Source organism: Amblyraja radiata, chromosome 8 (genome assembly GCF_010909765.2).
Source record: "Amblyraja radiata isolate CabotCenter1 chromosome 8, sAmbRad1.1.pri, whole genome shotgun sequence".
Lineage (NCBI taxonomy): Eukaryota > Metazoa > Chordata > Chondrichthyes > Rajiformes > Rajidae > Amblyraja > Amblyraja radiata.
In genome coordinates this window covers 52,204,602-52,225,422 of record NC_045963.1, presented here as the reverse complement: position 1 = coordinate 52,225,422, position 20,821 = coordinate 52,204,602, and the positions used below count along the sequence as shown (strand labels likewise).

At 42.4% G+C, this 20,821-nt stretch overlaps 1 protein-coding gene across 1 annotated transcript in view; it reads left to right on the top strand.

Annotated features, from left to right (window-relative positions):
• The first annotated feature begins 3,070 nt into the window (after window positions 1-3,070).
• desi2 (desumoylating isopeptidase 2) overlaps window positions 3,071-20,821 on the top strand; it is a 41,266-nt gene continuing 23,515 nt past the window's right edge. Inside the window, exon 1 of the mRNA XM_033025896.1 lies at window positions 3,071-3,204. Within this exon, the coding sequence (XP_032881787.1) occupies window positions 3,166-3,204 (39 nt within the window). The 5' untranslated portion in view covers window positions 3,071-3,165. The remainder of the gene's footprint in view (window positions 3,205-20,821) is intronic.

Here is a 20,821-nt window from a genome sequence, read left to right as displayed (position 1 = left end):
CATTTGGCCTATAAATTAATGTCAATGAGATTTAAAAATCATGTTTTATTGTGAATTCTTTGTGAATATTATTTGGACACTTAGGCTATTTAAATATGTTAATCATTTCTTAATAAATGGATAGATGTTTAGATCTAGTAATTGAAGTTTGGAATTAGCTACAATTGGGTAACTAATAATTATATGCTTTAATTTCAGGTCATCCATGTAAGATTATTTTATATTTGTTTCAGAATGCTTCAATCTAAGATAACTGAAAATTTCATTCAGTTCTCTTAATTTTTAAGAAAGTTATGGGCTTTTGACTGTCCACGATCACAGTTTTTTTGTTATGTCCATAGAAAATCAATAGGGAACAAGATGCTAATTTCCGAGTATGAAAATGGCCATAACTTTTTAAATACTTGAGATATGAAAGTGAATTAGGTGTCAAATTAAACTTCTTTTTATGCTTTATCTGATGGGATAAATTGCAGACTTGATTTTTAAAATCTCAAAATTTTGTAACATTGCTAAATGGACTAAAGACCACAAGATCATCTGCATACATAATATGGTTCACTAAAATATTACCAATCACGCACCCAGTGTTACAGGCTTTCAATTGTTTAGACAGATCATCAATATATAGATTAAAAAGGACTGGGGACAAAATTCTCCCTTATCTAACACCATTGCTAACCCCAAATGGGGCTGAGACCCTATTGCCCCCATTTTATTTGCATAGTCTGGTGGGCATACCAGTAGGCCAGAATTCTAACAATGTATTTAGGCACCCCTCTTTGACTCATTTTACCAAACAGCTTTCTGTGATTAACACGGTCAAAGACTTTGGAAGCATCAATAAAGCACATAAGGATTGAAGAGTTTTTGCCTCTATATTTGTTTACAATCTCCTTTAGCACATATATGCATCAGTCAGTGCCATGTATAGCTTTAAAGCCAAACTGGTATCTGTGGAGTTAACAAACTCATTTATTCTATCCAGCAGAACTTTTTCTAAGACTTTTGGACTTCCAGAAAGCTTTCGACAAGGTCCCACATAAGAGATTAGTATACAAACTTAAAGCACATGGCATTGGGGGTTCAGTATTGATGTGGATAGAGAACTGGCTGGCAAACAGGAAGTAAACGGGTCCTTTTCACAATGGCAGGCAGTGACTAGTGGGGTACCGCAAGGCTCAGTGCTGGGACCCCAGCTATTTACAATATATATTAATGATCTGGATGAGGGAATTGAAGGCAATATCTCCAAGTTTGCGGATGACACTAAGCTGGGGGGCAGTGTTAGCTGTGAGGAGGATGCTAGGAGACTGCAAGGTGACTTGGATAGGCTGGGTGAGTGGGCAAATGTTTGGCAGATGCAGTATAATGTGGATAAATGTGAGGTTATCCATTTTGGTGGCAAAAACAGGAAAGCAGAATATTATCTAAATGGTGGCCGACTAGGAAAAGGGGAGATGCAGCGAGACCTGGGTGTCATGGTACACCAGTCATTGAAAGTAGGCATGCAGGTGCAGCAGGCAGTGAAGAAAGCGAATGGTATGTTAGCTTTCATAGCAAAATGATTTGAGTATAGGAGCAGGGAGGTTCTACTTCAGTTGTACAGGGTCTTGGTGAGACCACACCTGGAGTATTGCGTACAGTTTTGGTCTCCAAATCTGAGGAAGGACATTATTGCCATAGAGGGAGTGCAGAGAAGGTTCACCAGACTGATTCCTGGGATGTCAGGACTGTCTTATGAAGAAAGACTGGATAGACTTGGTTTATACTCTCTAGAATTTAGGAGATTGAGAGGGGATCTTATAGAAACGTACAAAATTCTTAAGGGGTTGGACAGGCTAGATGCAGGAAGATTGCTCCCGATGTTGGGGAAGTCCAGGACAAGGGGTCACAGCTTAAGGATAATGGGGAAATCCTTTAAAACCGAGATGAGAAGAACTTTTTTCACACAGAGAGTGGTGAATCTCTGGAACTCTCTGCCACAGAGGGTAGTCGAGGCTAGTTCATTGGCTATATTTAAGAGGGAGTTAGATGTGGCCCTTGTGGCTAAGGGGATCAGAGGGTATGGAGAGAAGGCAGGTACGGGATACTGAGTTGGATGATCAGCCATGATCATATTGAATGGCGGTGCAGGCTCGAAGGGCCGAATGGCCTATTCCTGCACCTAATTTCTATGTTCTATGTTTTGACAATATGCTGGCTAAAGGTATGGGCCTGTAATTATTTAGGCTGCCTACTTTACCAGCTTTGTCCTTAATGACATTGTTCATACTGTTGAGCTAAGCTACCCAAGCAGAATATGTGGTGCTGTTATTCCAAGTTGCATGTGGCCCCACTCTTGTAATTGAGGCCAAGTTCATAAAGATTGGTAGTGGGGCTGGACAAAGCCTGGTGAGTGATAGGTGGATACAGGTGATTGGGAGGGAAGGGAGGAGTTCATAGGCAGATGGTTGGATAAAGGCCCAACTCTATATCTGTGCCGTATGGGAAGAGGGAGGACGGGAGCAGAATTACGGGACACAATGCTGAAGGCAACTGCTCTTATCTCCGTCCCTGTTTCGATGGTATGCAGAGAGTCTGGAGGCAAACCAAACATCAGACCTCTCACCCAGCTCTACCTCGATTGGTTCTCCAGAGCAAAGATCTTTGCTCCAGAGCAGCAAGGACGATTTCCGCCTCCGATTGCCTGACGGAATGTGTGGGAAGGAACTGCAGATGTTGGTTCACACCGAGGGGAGACGTAAAATGCCTGCCGTTGCAGTCAACTGTCGCTTGGTGGCGCTCTGAGTCTGCTCGGCTGACTCGGGAGGGGTTTGCCGTCACCCATCCCCCTCGCCCCACAGCGCCGCCCGCCGTGGGAGGAGATAACCTCTTCCCTGGGCGGAGGAGGCGCTCGCTTTCCATTTCCACCCCCTCGCCGCTCTGCGCGCGCCCGCCCTCCCTCCTTGCGCGTCCGTTTCGAACGAGGCGGCGGGTGGGCTCGCGGGGTGCGCGCGCGCAGGGGGAGTTAGGCGCGTCGCCGCGTAGTGGGGAGGAGCTGAGGGAGGCGGAGGAGGAGGAAGGGGAGGGGGGGAGGGGATGGGAGAGAAAGGGAAAGGGCTCGCCTAGGGCTGGGGTGAGGGGACCGGCGGAGGAAGAGGAACCCAGCCCGGTGCTGAGAGAATGGCCAACGAGCCGGTGGTCCTCAACATCTACGACATGGTGAGTGGAGCAGCGGCCGCAGACCCCCATCCTCACCGGCTTCTCGCTGAACTTGCTCGAGTGCCTGCGATCTGTTGCTAACACTCCCAACTTTCCTCATTGCTGCTTGCTTTCTCCGTGTTCATTGCCAAGACTGCCTTCAGGTTTCTAACTTTCCATTGTTAACATTAGTGGAGGAAATTTAGGAGCAAAGGATCTTAAGCGAAATGATTCTCAAACCCCATTCAAAATGTGTTCAGAGTAAATAGATGTATGAATTTCCCATTTTCTATCCCAGTAGATTTGAATTCTATTATCTGAAAAGAGTCTCGACCCGAAACGTCACCCGTTCCTTCTCTCCAGAGATGCTGCCTGGCCCGCTGAGTTACTCCAGTTTTTTTAATCTACCTTCTAGTATCTCTTGGGTTGAAAGTCATATTCCTGTTTTCCTATGAAAACGATGAGGCAGTATCCTGGTGAATCATGTGGGTATTTTTCCTCGCATTGCCGAGTCAGGATTGTTTTGAGTAATAATATTTACCATTTTCAAAGAGTTTATGTACTCGTTAGACAAAAAACATTTGCGGATGGTGGAAATGCTGAAATAAAAACAAAATTTTGCAAACATTAAGCAAATCAGGGAGCATCTGTGATAGGAAAAGCAAGTTGGGTCCTTCATTGCAAGTTGGGTCCTTCATCAGATTTTCTGTTATTGTTATGTATATTTATTAGTTAGGATATTGTTTAACCTAAATGGCATAAATATGTTTAAAATGAGTCTCTAAATGAAATTGAAATTGGGGATTTTCAAAGTTTGTCTAAAGCTCAATGGCATTATGCTAATTAAAATATTTTATGAAATTATGTAACTATTTTGTGCAACTCATTCATACCATTGTATATGAATACATATTTGTTAACTTTATACCTCTATGAAATGTAAAGTGTGTTCTTTGAATAACAATAAAAAGTATACATTTATGTTAATTGTTGAGATTTGCAAATATGATGCTTTGCAACAATGTTACATTAGTCACAGAGCGTGGAAACAGGCCATATGGCCCAACCCACACTGGTTAGTCAACATGTCCCAGCTACATTAGTCTCACCTACCTGCATTTGGTCCATATCCCTCCAAACCTGTCCTATCCTTGTCTAACTGTTTCTTAAATGCTGGGATAATACCAACCTCAACTACTTCCTCTGGCAGCTTGTTCCATACACCCACCACCGTTTGTGTGGAAAAAGTCACCTCTTGGATTCCCATTAAATCTTTTCCTCTTCACCTTAAACCTATGTCCTCTAGTCCTTGATTCACGTACTCCTGGCAAGAGACTCTGCATCTACCCAAACTATCCCTCTCATGTTTTTGTATAACATACCTATGATAACCATATTTATCTTGTACATAAAACACAAGGAGAAAGATTCATGTAGTTTGTTGTTTGCTCTCACCTTCTCCCTAATGTGACAGTTGCACTTATTTTGTGACAATTGTGTCATTGGCATAGGTTACAATTGTGATCTGCAAATCTTGTTTGTCCTTACCTCCCAAGTAAACGTGAGGTAAAAATTGCTTTGGTTGTATAGGAATTCACTAACAGTGGGAGCTGCTGCCTCACTGCATCAATAACCTCGGCTCAATCCTAACTCTGGTTCTGTCTGTGTGGAGTGTGACTGAATTTCTTCTGGGTGTGCTGGTTCCTTTCCACATCCTAAAAGTAATGCAGGTTAATAGGCCACTATGTATTCCTGAGTTTGTAGTTGAATGGTAGAATGTGTAAGGCAAATTAAAGGAATGTGGGGAGAATAAAATGTGTTGGGTAGGATTAGTGTTGAAATGGGGCGTGCTGTTTGGCAGGAATTCAGTGGTACAAGGGCCTTTTTTTTGTAGAACATTATTATGATTATGAGGACACATGATCATGATTATGCTGCACATAGTGAACAGGAAAATATTTTACCCCAAAGAACAGCATCAACTAAATGTAAGCATTATTTAGCAATTGTTTGAAACCAGTGTGCGTTGTGGACGTTTATACATAGTCCCCCCCCCATTTCAGGGCACCATAATCTTTGGGACACAGCAATGTCATGTAAATGAAAGTAGTCATGTTTAGTATTTTGTTGCATATCCTTTGCATGCAATGACTGCTTGAAGTCTGCGATTCATGGACATCACCAGTTGCTGGGTGTTTTCTCTGGTGATGCTCTGCCTGGCCTGTATTGCAGCCATCTTGAGTTTATGCTTGTTTTGGGGGCTGGTCCCCTTCAGTTTTCTCTTCAGCACATAAAAGGCATGCTCAATTGGGTTCAGATCGGGTGATTGACTTGGCCACTCAAGAATTGACAATTTTTTGGCTTTGAAAAACTCCTTTGTTGCTTTAGCTGTATGTTTGGTATCATTGTCTTGCTGTTGAATGAACTGCCAGCCAATGAATTTTGAGGCATTTGTTTGAACTTGAGCAGATATGATGTGTCTATACACTTCAGAATTATTTATATTACTACCATCAGCAGTTGTGTCATCAATGAAGATAAGTGAGCCAGTAACTTCAGCAGCCATACATGCCCAGGCTATTACACCTCCACCACCGTGTTTCACAGATGAGATGGTATGCTTAGCATCTTGGGCAGTTCCTTCTCTCCTCCATACTTTGCTCTTGCCATCACTCTGATATAAGTTAATCTTTGTTTCATCTGTCCACAAGACCTTTTTTCCAGAACTTTGGTTGCTCTTTGAAGTAGTTCTTGGCAAACTGTAACCCAGTCATCATATTTTTTGTGGCTAACCAGTGGTTTGCATCTTGCAGTGTAGCTACTGTATAACTGTTCATGAAGTCTTCTGCGGACAGTGGTCATTGACAAATCCACACCTGACTCCTGAAGAGTGTTTCTGATCTGTCGGATTTGGGGATTTTTCTTTCCTATTGAGAAAATTCTTCTGTCATCAGCTGTGGGGGTCTTCCTTGGCCTGCCAGTTCCTTTGCGGTTAGTAAGCTCGCCAGAGCTCTTTTTCCTTAATTATGTTCCAAACAGTTGAGTTTGATAAGCCTAAGGTTTGGCTGATGTCTCTAACAGTTTTATTCTTGTTTCTCAATCTCATAATGGCTTCTTAGACTTTAATTGGCACAACTTTGGTCCTCATGTTGATAAACAGCAATAAAAGGTTCCAAAGGTGATGGAAAGACTAGGTGCTGAGCGCTCTCTTATACCTGCATTAAGGAGGCAATTAAACACACCTGAACAATTAAACGCCTGTGAAGCCATGTGTCCCAAACATTATGGTTCCCTGAAATGGGGGGGGGGGGGGGAGAGACTATGTATAAACACTGCTTTTATTTCTATATGGTGAAACCAAAATGTATAAAAATGGCCTTTATTAAAATCTGACAATAAGCATTTAACCACATGTGATTTTTTTTTTCTATTACAAATCTCAAATTGTGGAGTACAGAGGCAAATAAATAAATGATGGGTCTTTGTCCCAAACATTATGGAGGGCACTCTAACTGATCGCATTTTTAAAACCTGCGTGGACAACTGGCTGGACTTTCTGCAGATATTTTCAACCTCTCGTTACTGAGGTGAGGTTTGAGGTTCCCACCTGCTTTGAAGACGCATCAATAATACCGATGTCCAAGAAGAATAAGGTGACATGTCAATGAATACCGATCGGTGACACTAATGTCTGTGGTAATGAAGTGCTTGGAGGGGTTAATTTCTGGCACATATTAACTAACTTCTGAAAGGGATTAACGGATCCCTTTCAGAATGGCAGGCACTGACTAATGGGGTACCGCAAGGCTCGGTGCTGGGACAGCAGCTATTTACAATATACATCAATGATTTGGATGAAGGGATTCAAAGTAACATTAGCAAATTTGCAGATGACACAAAGCTGGGTGGCAGTGTGAACTGTGAGGAGGATGCTATGAGAATGCAGGGTGACTTGGACAGGTTGGGGGAGTGGGAAGATGCATGGCAGATGAAGTTTAATGTGGATAACTGTGAGGTTATCCACTTTGGAATCAAAAACAGGAAGGCAGATTACTATCTATATGGCATCAAGTTGGGGAAAAGGGGAAGTACAACGGGATCTGGGGGTCCTTGTTCATCAGTATATGAAAGTAAGCATGCTGGCAGTGAAGAAAGTGAATGGCATGTTGGCCTTTATAACACAAGGAGTCGAGTATAGGAGCAAAGAGGTCCTTCTGCAGTTGTACAAGGCCCTAGTGAGACCACACCTGGAGTATTGTGTGCAGTTTTGGTCCCCTAATTTGAGGAAGGACATTCTTGCTATTGAGGGAGTACAGCGTAGGTTTACAAGGTTAATTCCCGGGATGGCGGGACTGTCATATGCTGAGAGAATGGAGCGGCTGGGCTTGTACACTCTGGAGTTGAGAAGGATGAGAGGGTATCTTATTGAAACATAAGATTGTTAAGGGTTTGGAAACGCTAGAGGCAGGAAACATGTTCCCGATGTTGGGGGAGTCCAGAAACGGGCCACAGTTTAAGAATAAGGGGTAAGCCATTTAGAACGGAGATGAGGAAACACTTTTTCTCACAGAGAGTTGTAAGTCTGTGGAATTCTCTGCCTCAGAGGGCGGTGAAGGCCAGTTCTCTGGATACTTTCAAGAGAGCTAGATAGGGCTCTTAATGATAGCGGAGTCAGGGGATATGGGGAGAAGGCAGGAACGGGGTACTGATTGGGGATGATCAGCCTTGATCACATTGAATGGCGGTGCTGGCTCGAAGGGCTGAATGGCCTACTCCTGCACCTATTGTCTACTACCTCAGCAAGCACCTGGACCCACTACGATTGGCCTACCACCACAATAGATCTGTGGGGAATGCAATCTTGTTGACTCTCCACACTACTTTGAACCAATTGGATAATCAAAACACATACATCAGGCTGCTGTTCATGGATTATCCTCATCCCCATCAAACTTGGTACCAGGCTCAAGGAACTGAGCCTCTGTGCATCCCTTTGCAACTGGATCCTTGACTTCGCTATGAAAAGAACACAAACGGTATGATAACACTTAAGATCGCTTTATGTATCCTCCTTTAAGTCCGCCAAAGACACCACCGTTGTTGGTCTAATTACTAGGAAAGAAGAGTTGGAGTTTAGGGGAAAGATCAATTGTCTGAATGGTGCCAGGAGAACCTTGTTGTCCATGTTAGTAAAACCAAGCAGCTGATTGTTGTCTTTAGAAATGACAAAAAAAAATTCCCGCACCCCTCCCCACACTCCCCAGCCCCCCCCCCAAGCTCCCCGCCCCCCCCCCCCCCCCCCCCAAGCTCCCCGCCCCCCCCCCCCCCCAAGCTCCCCGCCCCCCCCCCCCCCCCCCCACACTCCCCGCCTCCCACGTTCCCCGCCCGCACCCCTGCCCACACCCCCCCTTAATTGGAAGTAATTGTTAGTATTTTGACCAATAATGGAATGGATTTATTTGGTGCCATGTGTATTGTATATTTTCTCTTGTATTGTTAATACTTCAAAAGTATTAAAATTGGCATACTGCGTTAGCTCACGTTATAGTAGTAGAATTAGGCCATTCGGCCCATCGAGTCTGCCTTCTCCCCATAACACTTGACACCCGTTCTAATCAATAATTTGTTTATCTCTGCCTTAAAAATAACCGCTGACTTAGTCTCCACAGCCTTCCGTGGCAATGAGTTCTACAGATTAATTACCCTCTGACTAAAGAAGTTTGTCCTCATCTCTTTTCTAAAAGAGCGCCCTTTAATTCTGAGCTATGACCTCTGGTCCTAGACTCTCCCACCAGTGGAAACATCCTTTCCACATCCACTGTATCTGTGCCTTTCATTATTCTGTAAGTTTCAATGAGGTCCCCCTCAACCTTCTAAACTCAAGCGAGTAGAGGCCCAGTGCTGTCAAGCTCTCATCATATGCTAACCCACTCATTCCTGGAATCATTCTTGTAAACTTCCTCTGGACCCTCTCCAGAGCCAACACATCCTTCCTCAGCTATGGGGCCCAAATTTGCTCACAGTTCTCCAAATGCTGCCTGACCAGTGCCATTTGGAGCCTCAACATTACATCTCTGTTTTTGCATACCAGTCCTCTTGATATAAATGTTAGCATTGGATTTGCCTTCCTTACTACTGATTCGACTTGCAAATTAACTTTTTTGGGAGTCCTGCACCCGCACTCCCAAGTCCCTTTGCACATCTGATTTCTGTAGTCTCTCCATTTAGAAAATAATCTACCCATTTATTCTATGACCAAAATGCATGACTTTGCACTTTGCCACTTCTCTGCCCACTCTCCTAATCTTTCCCAAGTTCTTCCGCAGAGTCCTTGTTTTTTCTACACTGCCTGCCCCTCTACCTATTTTAGCATCATCTGCAAACGACAACATAGCATTCAATCCCCTTATCCAAATCATAAATATACAATGTGAAGAGAAGCGGCCCCAGCATCGACCCTTGCGGAGCTCCACTAGTCACTGGCAGCCAACCTGAAAATGCGCCTTTTATTGCAAGTCTTTGCCTTCTGCCATCCAGCCAACCCGATATCCATGCTAGTATCTTCTCATTAATACCATGAGCTTTCATTTCCCCTAGCAGCCTGATGTGTGGCACCTTATTGAAGGTCTTCTGAAAATCTAGGTAAACAATCTAGCTACAGCCTCCCCTCTGTGTGTGTTTTGCTATTAATTTCCTCAAAGAACTCCAGAAGTTTCGTCAGGCAAGATCTACCCTTCACAAAACCATGCTGACTTCGGCCTATTTTATCTTGAACTTCCAAGTGCTGCGTAGCCTCATCCTTTATAATTGACTCTCAAATCTTACCAACCACTGAAATCAGGCTAACCGGCCTATAGTTTCCGCTCTTCTGCTTTGCTTCCTTCTTGCACAACAGGGTGATATTCACAATCTTCCAATTTTCCGTAATCACCCCTAACTCTAGTGATTCTTGAAATATCACAACTAATAGACAACTCCACAATCTCCAAGGCCACCTCCTTCAGGACACTGGGGTGCAGTCCATCCGGTGACTTATCCACCTTCCGACCTTTCATTTTTCCTAACACCTTCTCCCTAGTAATCGCCACTCACTTCCAGCCCCTGACTCTCTAAGGTTGCAAGCACACTGCTGGTATCCTCCACTGTAAAGACTGATACTGCCATTTCTTGATTTCCCGTTATCATTTTTCCTGCGTCATTCTCCAGCGGCCCAACGTCCACTATTGTCTCTTTTTTACTCTTTATATATCCATAGAAACTCTTGATATCCTCTTTTATATTATTGGCTAGCTTACATTCGTACTTCATCTTTTCTCTCTTTTAGTTACCTATTGTTCTTTAAAAACATCTCAATCGTCTGGCTTCCCACTAATCTTTGCAATGTTATATGCCTTCTCTTTTGCTTTTATGTTGTCCTTTTATCGTAAGTATCTTAAAACTAACTTCAGTGGTGATGCAGTTAATGTACACTTTGCACTGCTTCAATGACCTTGACCCAGAACAGTAAAATGTGTTTGGGGGAGTATTTGCCTCCTTATGAGGTTATTTGTTCTCTCCCTCAAAAGTACAAAGTTGGCAGTTAGATGGAGATCATGGGAGTGAGCCACAAGAGCAGTTTTAGCGAGTTGCTGGGTAGGACATGTGTAATGTGATCATGGCCACAAAATTGAAGTTGATAACTTGGGGGAATGTGCATGGAGATAACACCATTTTGATCCATTCTTTTAAATTTAAGTTGAAGCAAATTGTAAACTTGCAGAGCTGCAGTTTTCAGAATCTACTTTGCCTTTATTGGTTTATTATTGTCTCGTGTACTGTGATGCAATGAAATTCTATCATTTGTATACAAGTTAGTGCATGAATGTGTTGCATCAAGAAGGAAATAATTAAACTACCTGTACTAACTTTGTAGTTAAAAACAGTAGGCATGTGCTTTAAAATGTTTGTGGTAAAATCATGCATAGATTAAACTGAATATATTCTATTAAAGTTAATGCAGAAGTTAGAACATGAGAATGGGAAAATGACTAAGTAGTTTGCATCTCAAGCCAGCTCAGCTATTCAATAGGATCATAGTTGATCTAGTCTTCAGTTCAGTTTATTGTTACGTGCACTGAGGTACAGCGAAAAGCTTTTCTTGCGTACATGATTACAATTGTGCCATTTACAGTGTATAGATGATAAGGGAATAATGTTTAGTGCAAGGTAGTCTGGAGGGTCACCAAAGATCAAGGAAATTCCGAGGGTCACCAAAGGTTGTAGCTGGATTGCAGCTCAGCACTGCTCTTTGGTTGTGGTGGGATGATTCAGCTGCCCGATAACAGCTGGGGAAAAAACTGCCCCTGAATCTGGAGGTGTGCATTTTCATATTTCATACCTTTTGCCTGATGGGAGAAGGGAGAAGACGGAGTGGCCGGGGTGTGACTCGTCCTTAATTATGCAGCTGGCTTTGCCGAGGCAGCGTGAGGTATAGATGCAATCAATAGAAGGGAGGTTAGTTTGTGTGATGGTCTGGGCTGCGTCCACAATTCGCTGCAATTTCTTGCGGTCTTGGATGGAGCTGTTCCCAAATCAAGCTGTGATGCATCCTGATAAAATGCTTTTCATGGTGCATTTGTAGAAGTTGGTAAGAGTTTAGAAGACATGCCGAATTTCGTAAAGGGTCTGTCCCACTTGCGCAACTTTTTTGGCGACTCCGGCACCAGTCATAGGTCGTTGCAGGTCGCCGAAATTTTCAACATGTTGAAAATTCAGTGGCGACCTGAAAGATGCTACGACTCTTTGGGCGACTGAGGAGACTACTCACGACCATACAGGTGACACCCTGGCGACATGTCGCGGGGTGAAGCCTGTATGGTCGTGAGTAGCCGCCCAAAGAGTCGTAGCTTATTCTGGTCACCTCTGGATTTTCAACTTGTTGAAAATTTTCGGCGACCTGTAACGACCTGCGACGGGTGCCGGCATTCGCCGAAAAAGTTGCGTAAGTGGGACAGGCCCTTTAGCCTTCTAAGGAAGTCCAGGCACTGGTGTGCTTTCTTGATCGTTGCTTCAATATGGGTTGGTACAGGAGAAGTTGTTGGTGACAATGACTCCGATGAATTTGAAGTTTTCAACCATCACTACTTCGGCATTGTCAATGCAAACTGGGGTACGTACGTGTACCTTGTAATGTGTATGATCAGCCATGATCATATTAAATGGCGGTGCAGGCTCGAAGGACCGAATGGCCTACTCCTGCACCTATTTTCTATGTTTCTATGTACCAGTTTGTTTTCTGAAGTTGAGCACTATCTCCTTTGTCTTGCTGACATTGAGAGAAAGGTGGTTGTCTTGACACCAGGACACGAGGTTCTTGATCTCCTTCCTATATTCCGTCTCATCATTATTTGATAGCTGGCCCACAATGGTGGTGTTATCTACGAATTTGAAAATTGAATTAGATTTGTACATGGCTGCATAGGGGTCACTCGTGCCAATTTTCCCTTCTGTTCCTTTATCCCTTGATTTACCGATCTGGTTACAAGTTGTTTAACCGTCTGTCAATTCTTCCATTAAAAATCTCTATGATATCACTTCCACTGCTCTCTGGCACAGAGAATTCCAAAGATTCCCAACCGTTGGAGTACAAAAAAATCCTCCTTGTCTGATTTGTCAATCCCTCAATCTTGTGTTTCAATAAATTCACCACTCATTCTTCTGTACTCCGGCAGCACTATTGGTTTAACCTTTTCTTTCCTACATCAACTTCTCGATTCAAGAAAAAACGAATGAACCCTCTCTGCACTGTTTTCAATGCTAGCACATTCTTCCTTAACTATGGAGACCAGAACAGCATGCAGTGCTCCATGCATGGTCTCATCAGTCCCTTGTAAAAATGCATCAAAACATCCCTACTCCCAAACTCCACAACAATCCATTAATCCCCCTAATAACTTGCTGTATCTACATGTTAATCTTTTGTGGTTCATATGTCAGGACTCCTGGATCTCTTTATAGTACATTTTCTATTGATGCTCTATTTAAATAATTAGCTTTTTCACTTTTTTACATTTGCAGATTTCAATATAATTTGCAATACTTGCTTTTCAAAGGTCTTTTATTGTCACGTGTACCAATTAAGGTACAGTGATATTTGAATTACCATACAGCCTTACTAAAAAAAAGCAACAAGACACACAACTACACAAGTTAAAATAAACATCCACCACAGTGGATTCCCCACATTCCTCACTGTGATGGAAGGCAATAAAGTCCACTCTTCTTCCCTCTTTATTCCCCTGCGGCCGGGGCAGTCGAACCATCCGTTGGGGCAATCGATGTTCTGCAGCCAGCAATTGAAGCCCCTTGCATCGGGGCAATCGAACCCCTCGTTGCCTGGTCGGTCGAAGCTCCTATAGCTTGGAGCTCTCAAAGGCGGTCTTGAACCAGGGACCACAAGCTGCACGATGTTAAGGTCCGCAGGCTCCCGCGGTTGGAGCTCCAAGGTCGATCTCCAGCAAGAGGCTGCCAACTCCTCGATGTTAGGCCACAGTGTGGACGGAGATACGATACGGAAAGAAATCTCATCTCTGTGGAGGTAAGAGATTTTAAATGTTTCCCCCACATAAAACAAGCTAAAGAACTCTAAAACATACATGTAACACATACTATTAAAACAACAAAGAAGGAAGGGACAGGCAGCCATTGCTGGTGTACCCCAGTGGAAGTTTTTGCATGTCATCTTAAAGTAGTCGCATTTACTCACTTTTAATGATTTCTGTATGAGTCATGTGATTGATCCATGAGAAGTGTTAATAAAGCTTGCAATTGAGATTTTATTGAATGCAGCATTAGGGATCCAATATTAAACAGCACATGGAATCTAAATATTGTGCTCACATTTAAGTGCCTAATTCCTGCATTCTTCACTTTATAATTTCATGTGTTCAGTAGCGTTGATTGTTCTTCCATTCTGGTAATTTTCAAGCTACATCAGAATAAGCGAGTTCGGTATCTCGATAAACATAAGGAATCATGGGATTTGTCAAAGGTCATTCGGGATTTTTTTTTAAAGCTAAAGTAGCGCTATATAAACTGTGTATAAATTATTAACTATTCTACCAAGGAATTAATCTAGAATTCTGTCAACTCAATCGCTTCCTTTCTTCTGCTGTTCACACAATACTTACAGTCCCAGCTCTAGTTCAGTTAGATTAGATTCCTTTATTGTCATTCAGACCTTTCGGTCTGAACAAAATTTCGTTGCCTGCATTATTATACATATAATAATAAATAACAAAACATACAATAAACACAAATTAACATCCACCACAGTGAGTTCACCAGGCACCTCCTCACTGTGATGGAGGCAAAAGTCTTAAAGTAGCAATGTTACAAAATTTTGATTTAAAAAATCAAGTCTTTAATTTATCCCATCAGATAAAGCATAAAAAGAAGTTTAATTTGACACCTAATTCACTTTCATATCTTCAGTATTAAAAAAGTTATGGCCATTTTCATACTCGGAAATTGGCATCTTGTTCCCTATTGCTTTTTCATTGACTTAACACAAAAGCTGTAATCGAGAACATTTAAAAGCCGATAACTTTCTTAAAATTTAAGAGAACTGAAAGAAATTTTCAGTTATTATAGATTGAAGCATTCTGAAACAAATATGAAACAATCTTACTTAGATGACTTGAAATTAAAGCATATAATTAGTTAGTTACCTAATTGTAGCTAATTACAAAATTCAATTACTAGATCTAAACATCTATCCATTTCTTAAGAATAGATTAACATTTTAAAATAGCCTAAGTGTCCAAATAACATTCACACAAGAATTCAGAATATAACATAATTTTTAAATCTCATTGTCATGGGTTTATAGGCCAAATGGAAGGAATTTAATGTAAATTAATGGCCATTTAAATCGGCTTGCGAGTGGGATTTTCTGGAATGGGACCATTTAGAACGTTCAGGATGCGGTGAATTTAGTCCCCCATATCGGCAGCAAATACACTGCCGGTTCTTCGGGGAGAAAAATCACCGTTTCGCAACTTAAAATGTGAATTAAATATATCTTAAGAAACACTTTTATACATAAAAATAAACAACTTTATTTTACCTGGTCCTCCATAAAATCCGTCCCTGTTGTCGGCATTGACGGCTTCAGAAGCTGATTTTAAAATCATTCCAGCGATTAACTTGTCGGGTGAATTTTTTTTTAAAACACACAGAACGGCCGTAGGAACGATTCTTTAGCAACATCTTGCACTCCAACAAATATAATTCAGGACCAGGTCTGGAAAAAACCCCGTTTTAACCCCCCCCCCCCCTTAAACGCACCAAAATCGCGCACACGGCCAGTGGCAGAATTGCAGCGCCGCTGAAGGTAAGTTTTGTAACATACCTACTTAAAGTCTCTTCCTTCCTTGTTCTCCCTTCATTAATCTGCAACTATGAGATATTCAAAAAGTTAAATAATTTATTATTTTCATTTAATCCTTAATGTGTTTGCAACTGGAATAAGAAAATATTACTTGTGTTTGAAACTTTTTCTTATCTTTATTCATAATTTATGTGTAAAAATATATTCAAACTGAGCCAGGCAGCGACTGTTTCAGTGTGATGTGGGCTGAATGTACCATTAAGGCAAAGATTAATCTCTGAGGAAAACTGAGTACGGGGTTGGCCCTGTGAAGGAGCTGCCAATCCGATATAAGATATTTAACTGTAAAATGCCTGCCCTTTAGTATTGGATAGATTGAGTGGAGGGACTGTGCTGTTCCAAGTTTGCGGTGGTTGCAGTGCGTTTCCCCCAGCCATCTCTACCCAGTGCACGTTGACCAGCACAGTTCGCCAGCCCTTGTTAGCAGAAGCTCTTTGTGCAGGTGTTCCCCGAAGCCCAAAGGTTTTGTGGAGGTTCTGCGTTAGGATTGGGCACGCAGCGAGCTAGCGAGAGGGCTGTCAGATCAGATCAGCCCAGGTTACCGAATGGCCGAAGGGCAGATTTTAATGTGTCGTTATTAAACTGTTCCATCTGTGCGGCATCCCCCATCCCAACTGTCGATAAAGTCTGACTGAGAAAATGCTCTCACTCATATTATGGGCTGGCACCACGTTTGCCCAAATGCTGGGGCAGGCAGCCCCTCCTTCAAAGAGAGCGACCCACTCCTGTATGAAGCCTCTAGCTTGACTGCGGTTGAAATGGCAGCAAATTCTCATAATTATTACTGCCCGGTCACCCAGACCCGGCTCCCAACTGTGTGCCCTGACAGACTGGAACCAACCCCAGAGGTTAAAGCGACAGCATCTTTATTTAAGCCAACCCACCTCGAAAGTTTAACCAGCCTATTCAAATCCAATCTGAACTTTCCAACCTACCCCACACACAGCACATTCTCCTCGTTTCCTTCAATCCAGGAAGGTTGTTTAGATAGGAATGTAAGGACTGTCTCAAATTGGTTGACTACACAACTTGCAATTCATGTAAATCAATATTGAATTTGAATGGCTGTGACTCGGGCTGATGCCAGGATTTGATAATTGACGGGTTCGTTCCAGACATTCTTGCGTTTACAAGGCTGGTGCTGTATTGAGTCAATAATTTAAATAGATACAATTGTGGATTTGTGCAGCCTGAAGTAAGCTGTGGCCTACTGCTGACATTTTTGTCAGATAAATGTATTTATTAATCTCATTGAAATGAATACAGTAGGTCAGCTGGCGAGAATGTTTATTCCGAATGACCCATGACCTGGGCATGCGCAGTTGTAATACCGAACTGGCTTATTGGTGGTAAGAAGTGTCTTGTGTGAATGTAAGCTAATAGGTCACGGGGTTGACCGAATTGTACTAATTAATCTTGACTGGAATTGCAGTCAGCGCTAAATAGCATTGGGCTACTTGAACTAAGTAATAAAACTACGTTAAACAGTACATTCTCATCACTCAATTCAAAGAGGTCTGTTATACAAGATGTATAATAGAAAATCATTGGTGATCAACGTTCTGTTGAAGTGCCATGCCCTCTGTTGTCGAGTAACCTGCAAATGTTTTTGTACTCTTCTAAATAAGTGGCCATTCACTGACCTGAGTTTGCCAAAGTCTGTGACAAAGATCAGTAATTTGATCAAGTGAGAAGAAAACTTGAGGGAAGTCATAATGCTTTACAGTACTTCAGAAAATTATTTGCTGTGTTTTGGCATTGTGCAATAGATTCGCAAGGAAGGTCAGGATACTGCATTGGCTGCCGCTTTTAATTTTGATGGATTGCCATAAAATCTGAAAGCAAATGAGATGTATTTTATCATTCTCAGTCTCGACCAAAATGGATGCCCTGCAGCATATCATGCTGAATAGCATACTGACGTGAGTCCATGGTATGTACAGATGAACGTCATTATGGAATGTTCCTTTTACTGATTGCACATCCTTGATAGAATCCCAAATTACAGCAGGGATTATTGATTCACCTATCTGATCTGAATCATATCACTGTATTACCCAATGTTTTATTTCTAAATAATTCCTTCTAATTCCATAATTTGTTTTCAACAAAGACTAACTCATGGATAAAAGAACATTAACTGTAAAAATTGAGGTTGTTGATTAGCATTTTAAAATATTTAACTAAGTTTTTCTATGTATAATCTTGCCACGTAGAAGTGTAGACAATGCAACTTAATTATATATTGTATGTTGTTTTTTGGTAAGTATGCATTGGATTCAGGCTTATTTGTTCAGCACTGTTTCCCTGTTCTGTGTCTGTGCAGACCAAGTGCACTATAGTGATGAGTTAAAATCAAATTCCTAATTTTCTTCACATTCTTTCATTTATGATGGCTAGAAAGTGGTTGGCTTGTTGTACGTGGAAACATAATGGATGTCGCAGCAATTCGAGCAATAAGAGATTAGAGTTCACTTATCAAGACATTGTAGCGTCAATGGACATATTAAAAGATGCTGGCTGTATAATGTTGGAAAATAAAGTAATTATTCACTTCATAATTTTACAATAAGTAGTGTATTTGGTCTGCAATCATTGTTGCCATGGAGTATTTTAGTGGTGCAAATATACCAGCTGTTTACAATGAAATTTGTAGTGTGTGGCGGCACCTGGTGACAACCCAAGGTCACAATGAACCATCGGCTCTAGAGGGCGGCGTCTTGGTGTGGGAGGCGCTAATCACGGGGGCGGTACCTGATTTGGTATTTAATAATAATAATAATAATAATGGATGGGATTTATATAGCGCCTTTCTAATACTCAAGGCGCTTTACATCGCATTATTCATTCACTCCTCAGTCACACTCGGTGGTGGTAAGCTACTTCTGTAGCCACAGCTGCCCTGGGGCAGACTGACGGAAGCGTGGCTGCCATTCTGCGCCTACGGCCCCTCCGACCACCACCAATCACTCACACACATTCACACACAGGCAATGGCAACGCCCGTGTCCTTGGAGGTGTAGGGAGCTGTATTCGAGAGATTAAACACGTCGAGTGCACACAACGTGAGAGCTTCTAGGATCCCATCTGGCTAGCAGCCCGTGCTGATGAGCTGTGGATCTCTGACCAGCAACAGGTGGGCGCGCTGGAATACCTGGAACCGCTAGAATCCCCGGAATCGCTGGACCGGATTGACTCAATGCCCTGGCAGGCCCAGCAACCCAGGACTACGCCCACAAGAGGGCCACGCCCACAAGCCACAGACCAGACAAGTGACACAGGAGAGGAGGATGGCTGAGCCACAGACCAGACAAGTGGTACAGGTGAGGAGGATTGCTGAGCAGGACTCGGGAGATCCAAGGAGGAGAATGTGGTGTTTTACCACCAGCACTGGGGTTCAGCAGCTCGCCAATGCCGCCAACCATGTTCGTTTCCGGGAAACGGCAGCGCCGGTCGCCAATACTCACTGCGGTGTCTGGCAGGATCCATCTACTGTATGTCTCGGACTGGCGCACGGGGCTCATGTTCTTGGTGAACACCGGGGCGGAGGTCAGAGTATTGCCCCCATCTGGACTTGACCTTCATGCTGGTAAGGGGGCCCCCCCGTTAACTGCTGTGAATGGCAGTTCAATCCACACGTATGGCGTCCGCACAGTTCCTGTCATTTTGAGCGCGTGCCATTTCACCTGACCATTCATCATCGCGGACGTGGCCCAGCCACTGCTGGGCGCAGATTTCTTGCGGGCGCAGTCGCTCCTTGTGGACGTGAGGGGCCAACCTCGTCCACGCGTCAACTTTTGAGAAGATCGCCTTACGCTCCACTGTGCCCACCGCGCCGGTCAGCAACCCCATAGTGACAGTGGTCAATGTCTACGCCCAGGTACTGGGTGAGTTTCTGGACATTGTCACCCCCAAGTTCGGCTCGGCCAGCCTGAGGCACGGTGTCATGCACCATATTGTGACATCGGGTGCACCGCTCCACGCCGGACCCACTGTCAGCCAGCAGATGTCAAGCTGACCACACAGCCTTGTAGATTAAAGTACTGAGATGCAAATCATGTCGGATAAAATATCATTACCTTGAGCATGTTTTAGTGTTAAGATACTAACAGATACTTATTAATGTAAAAGTGGAATAATTTTTAAAATTTGAATCTTATTTTGAAATATGTGTAAGAAAATTGCAGTCCACAGAAAATTAGTTTTCTATGTAATTATCAGTCATTTAAAAAACTATGAAGCTCATTTACAAAGTGCAACACTGGAATTTCAGTGAAATCATTTATGTCAATTAATCTAATTTCACTTTATTTCAGTGTAGAAGGCTGCAAGGTAAATATAGTTTACGGAGGAAGCCATGTGAAAATCTGCTTCTGCATAAATGGCTGTTTTTTTTGCAGGACACACAGGCATCACACAGGCATCCCATAATTCCCTGCATGTTCATGTGACTGTCTAAAAGCCTCAAATGTCCTTGATTATTTAGTTCATTGTGACAGCTAACGTGCTATATTTATCCACAATTTGATGTAGATTAATTCCTTGGCTCTTTGGGCTTACGAATTAATGAAATAATTAGGCCACAGTCAGTAAATGGTCTTTGCTGCATAATATCAAAATTCCAATAATATTGTAGTAGTCTGGTAAAGAGAGAATTCATTATTAAAATAATGATTTATTTAGTAGTTTAAGTGGTGTCTATTTTCTTTTTTTTTACACAAAAAACAGCGGTACATCTGTCAGTTTCTTCTAAATAACATTTTTAACTCCTTAAAGCTGTCCTTAAATTCTAATTATTGTGTCAGAATTCCTTTAAAATATATATACTCTGCCACATAAAATGGTGCAGGAGTTTCAGGAAATATGTTGTCTAATCATACAAATTATAGTTTTATCTTAATTTACTAATTTAGCTGTTTAATAATTCAATGTGACAATTCTGACAGTTTATGCACGCTGGTGTATTCGCAAAATGGCAGTAATTCCGTGAAGGGCAAAAGCTGGTTGCTAATTCTTGGGTTTAAACTACTGTGTGATGTATGCATTTCTCTTGTGTGTGCATTTTGTGATCACAATGTGCCCATTTTTACCTTTGTATCGTAAGGGAGAGGTTCGGCTCTGTGACATCAATGAGAATTGATGAGAAATGATGGCAAGTCGCATGTGTATCTTTATTATAGACATTTCCGGATATCTAAGAATTACGGT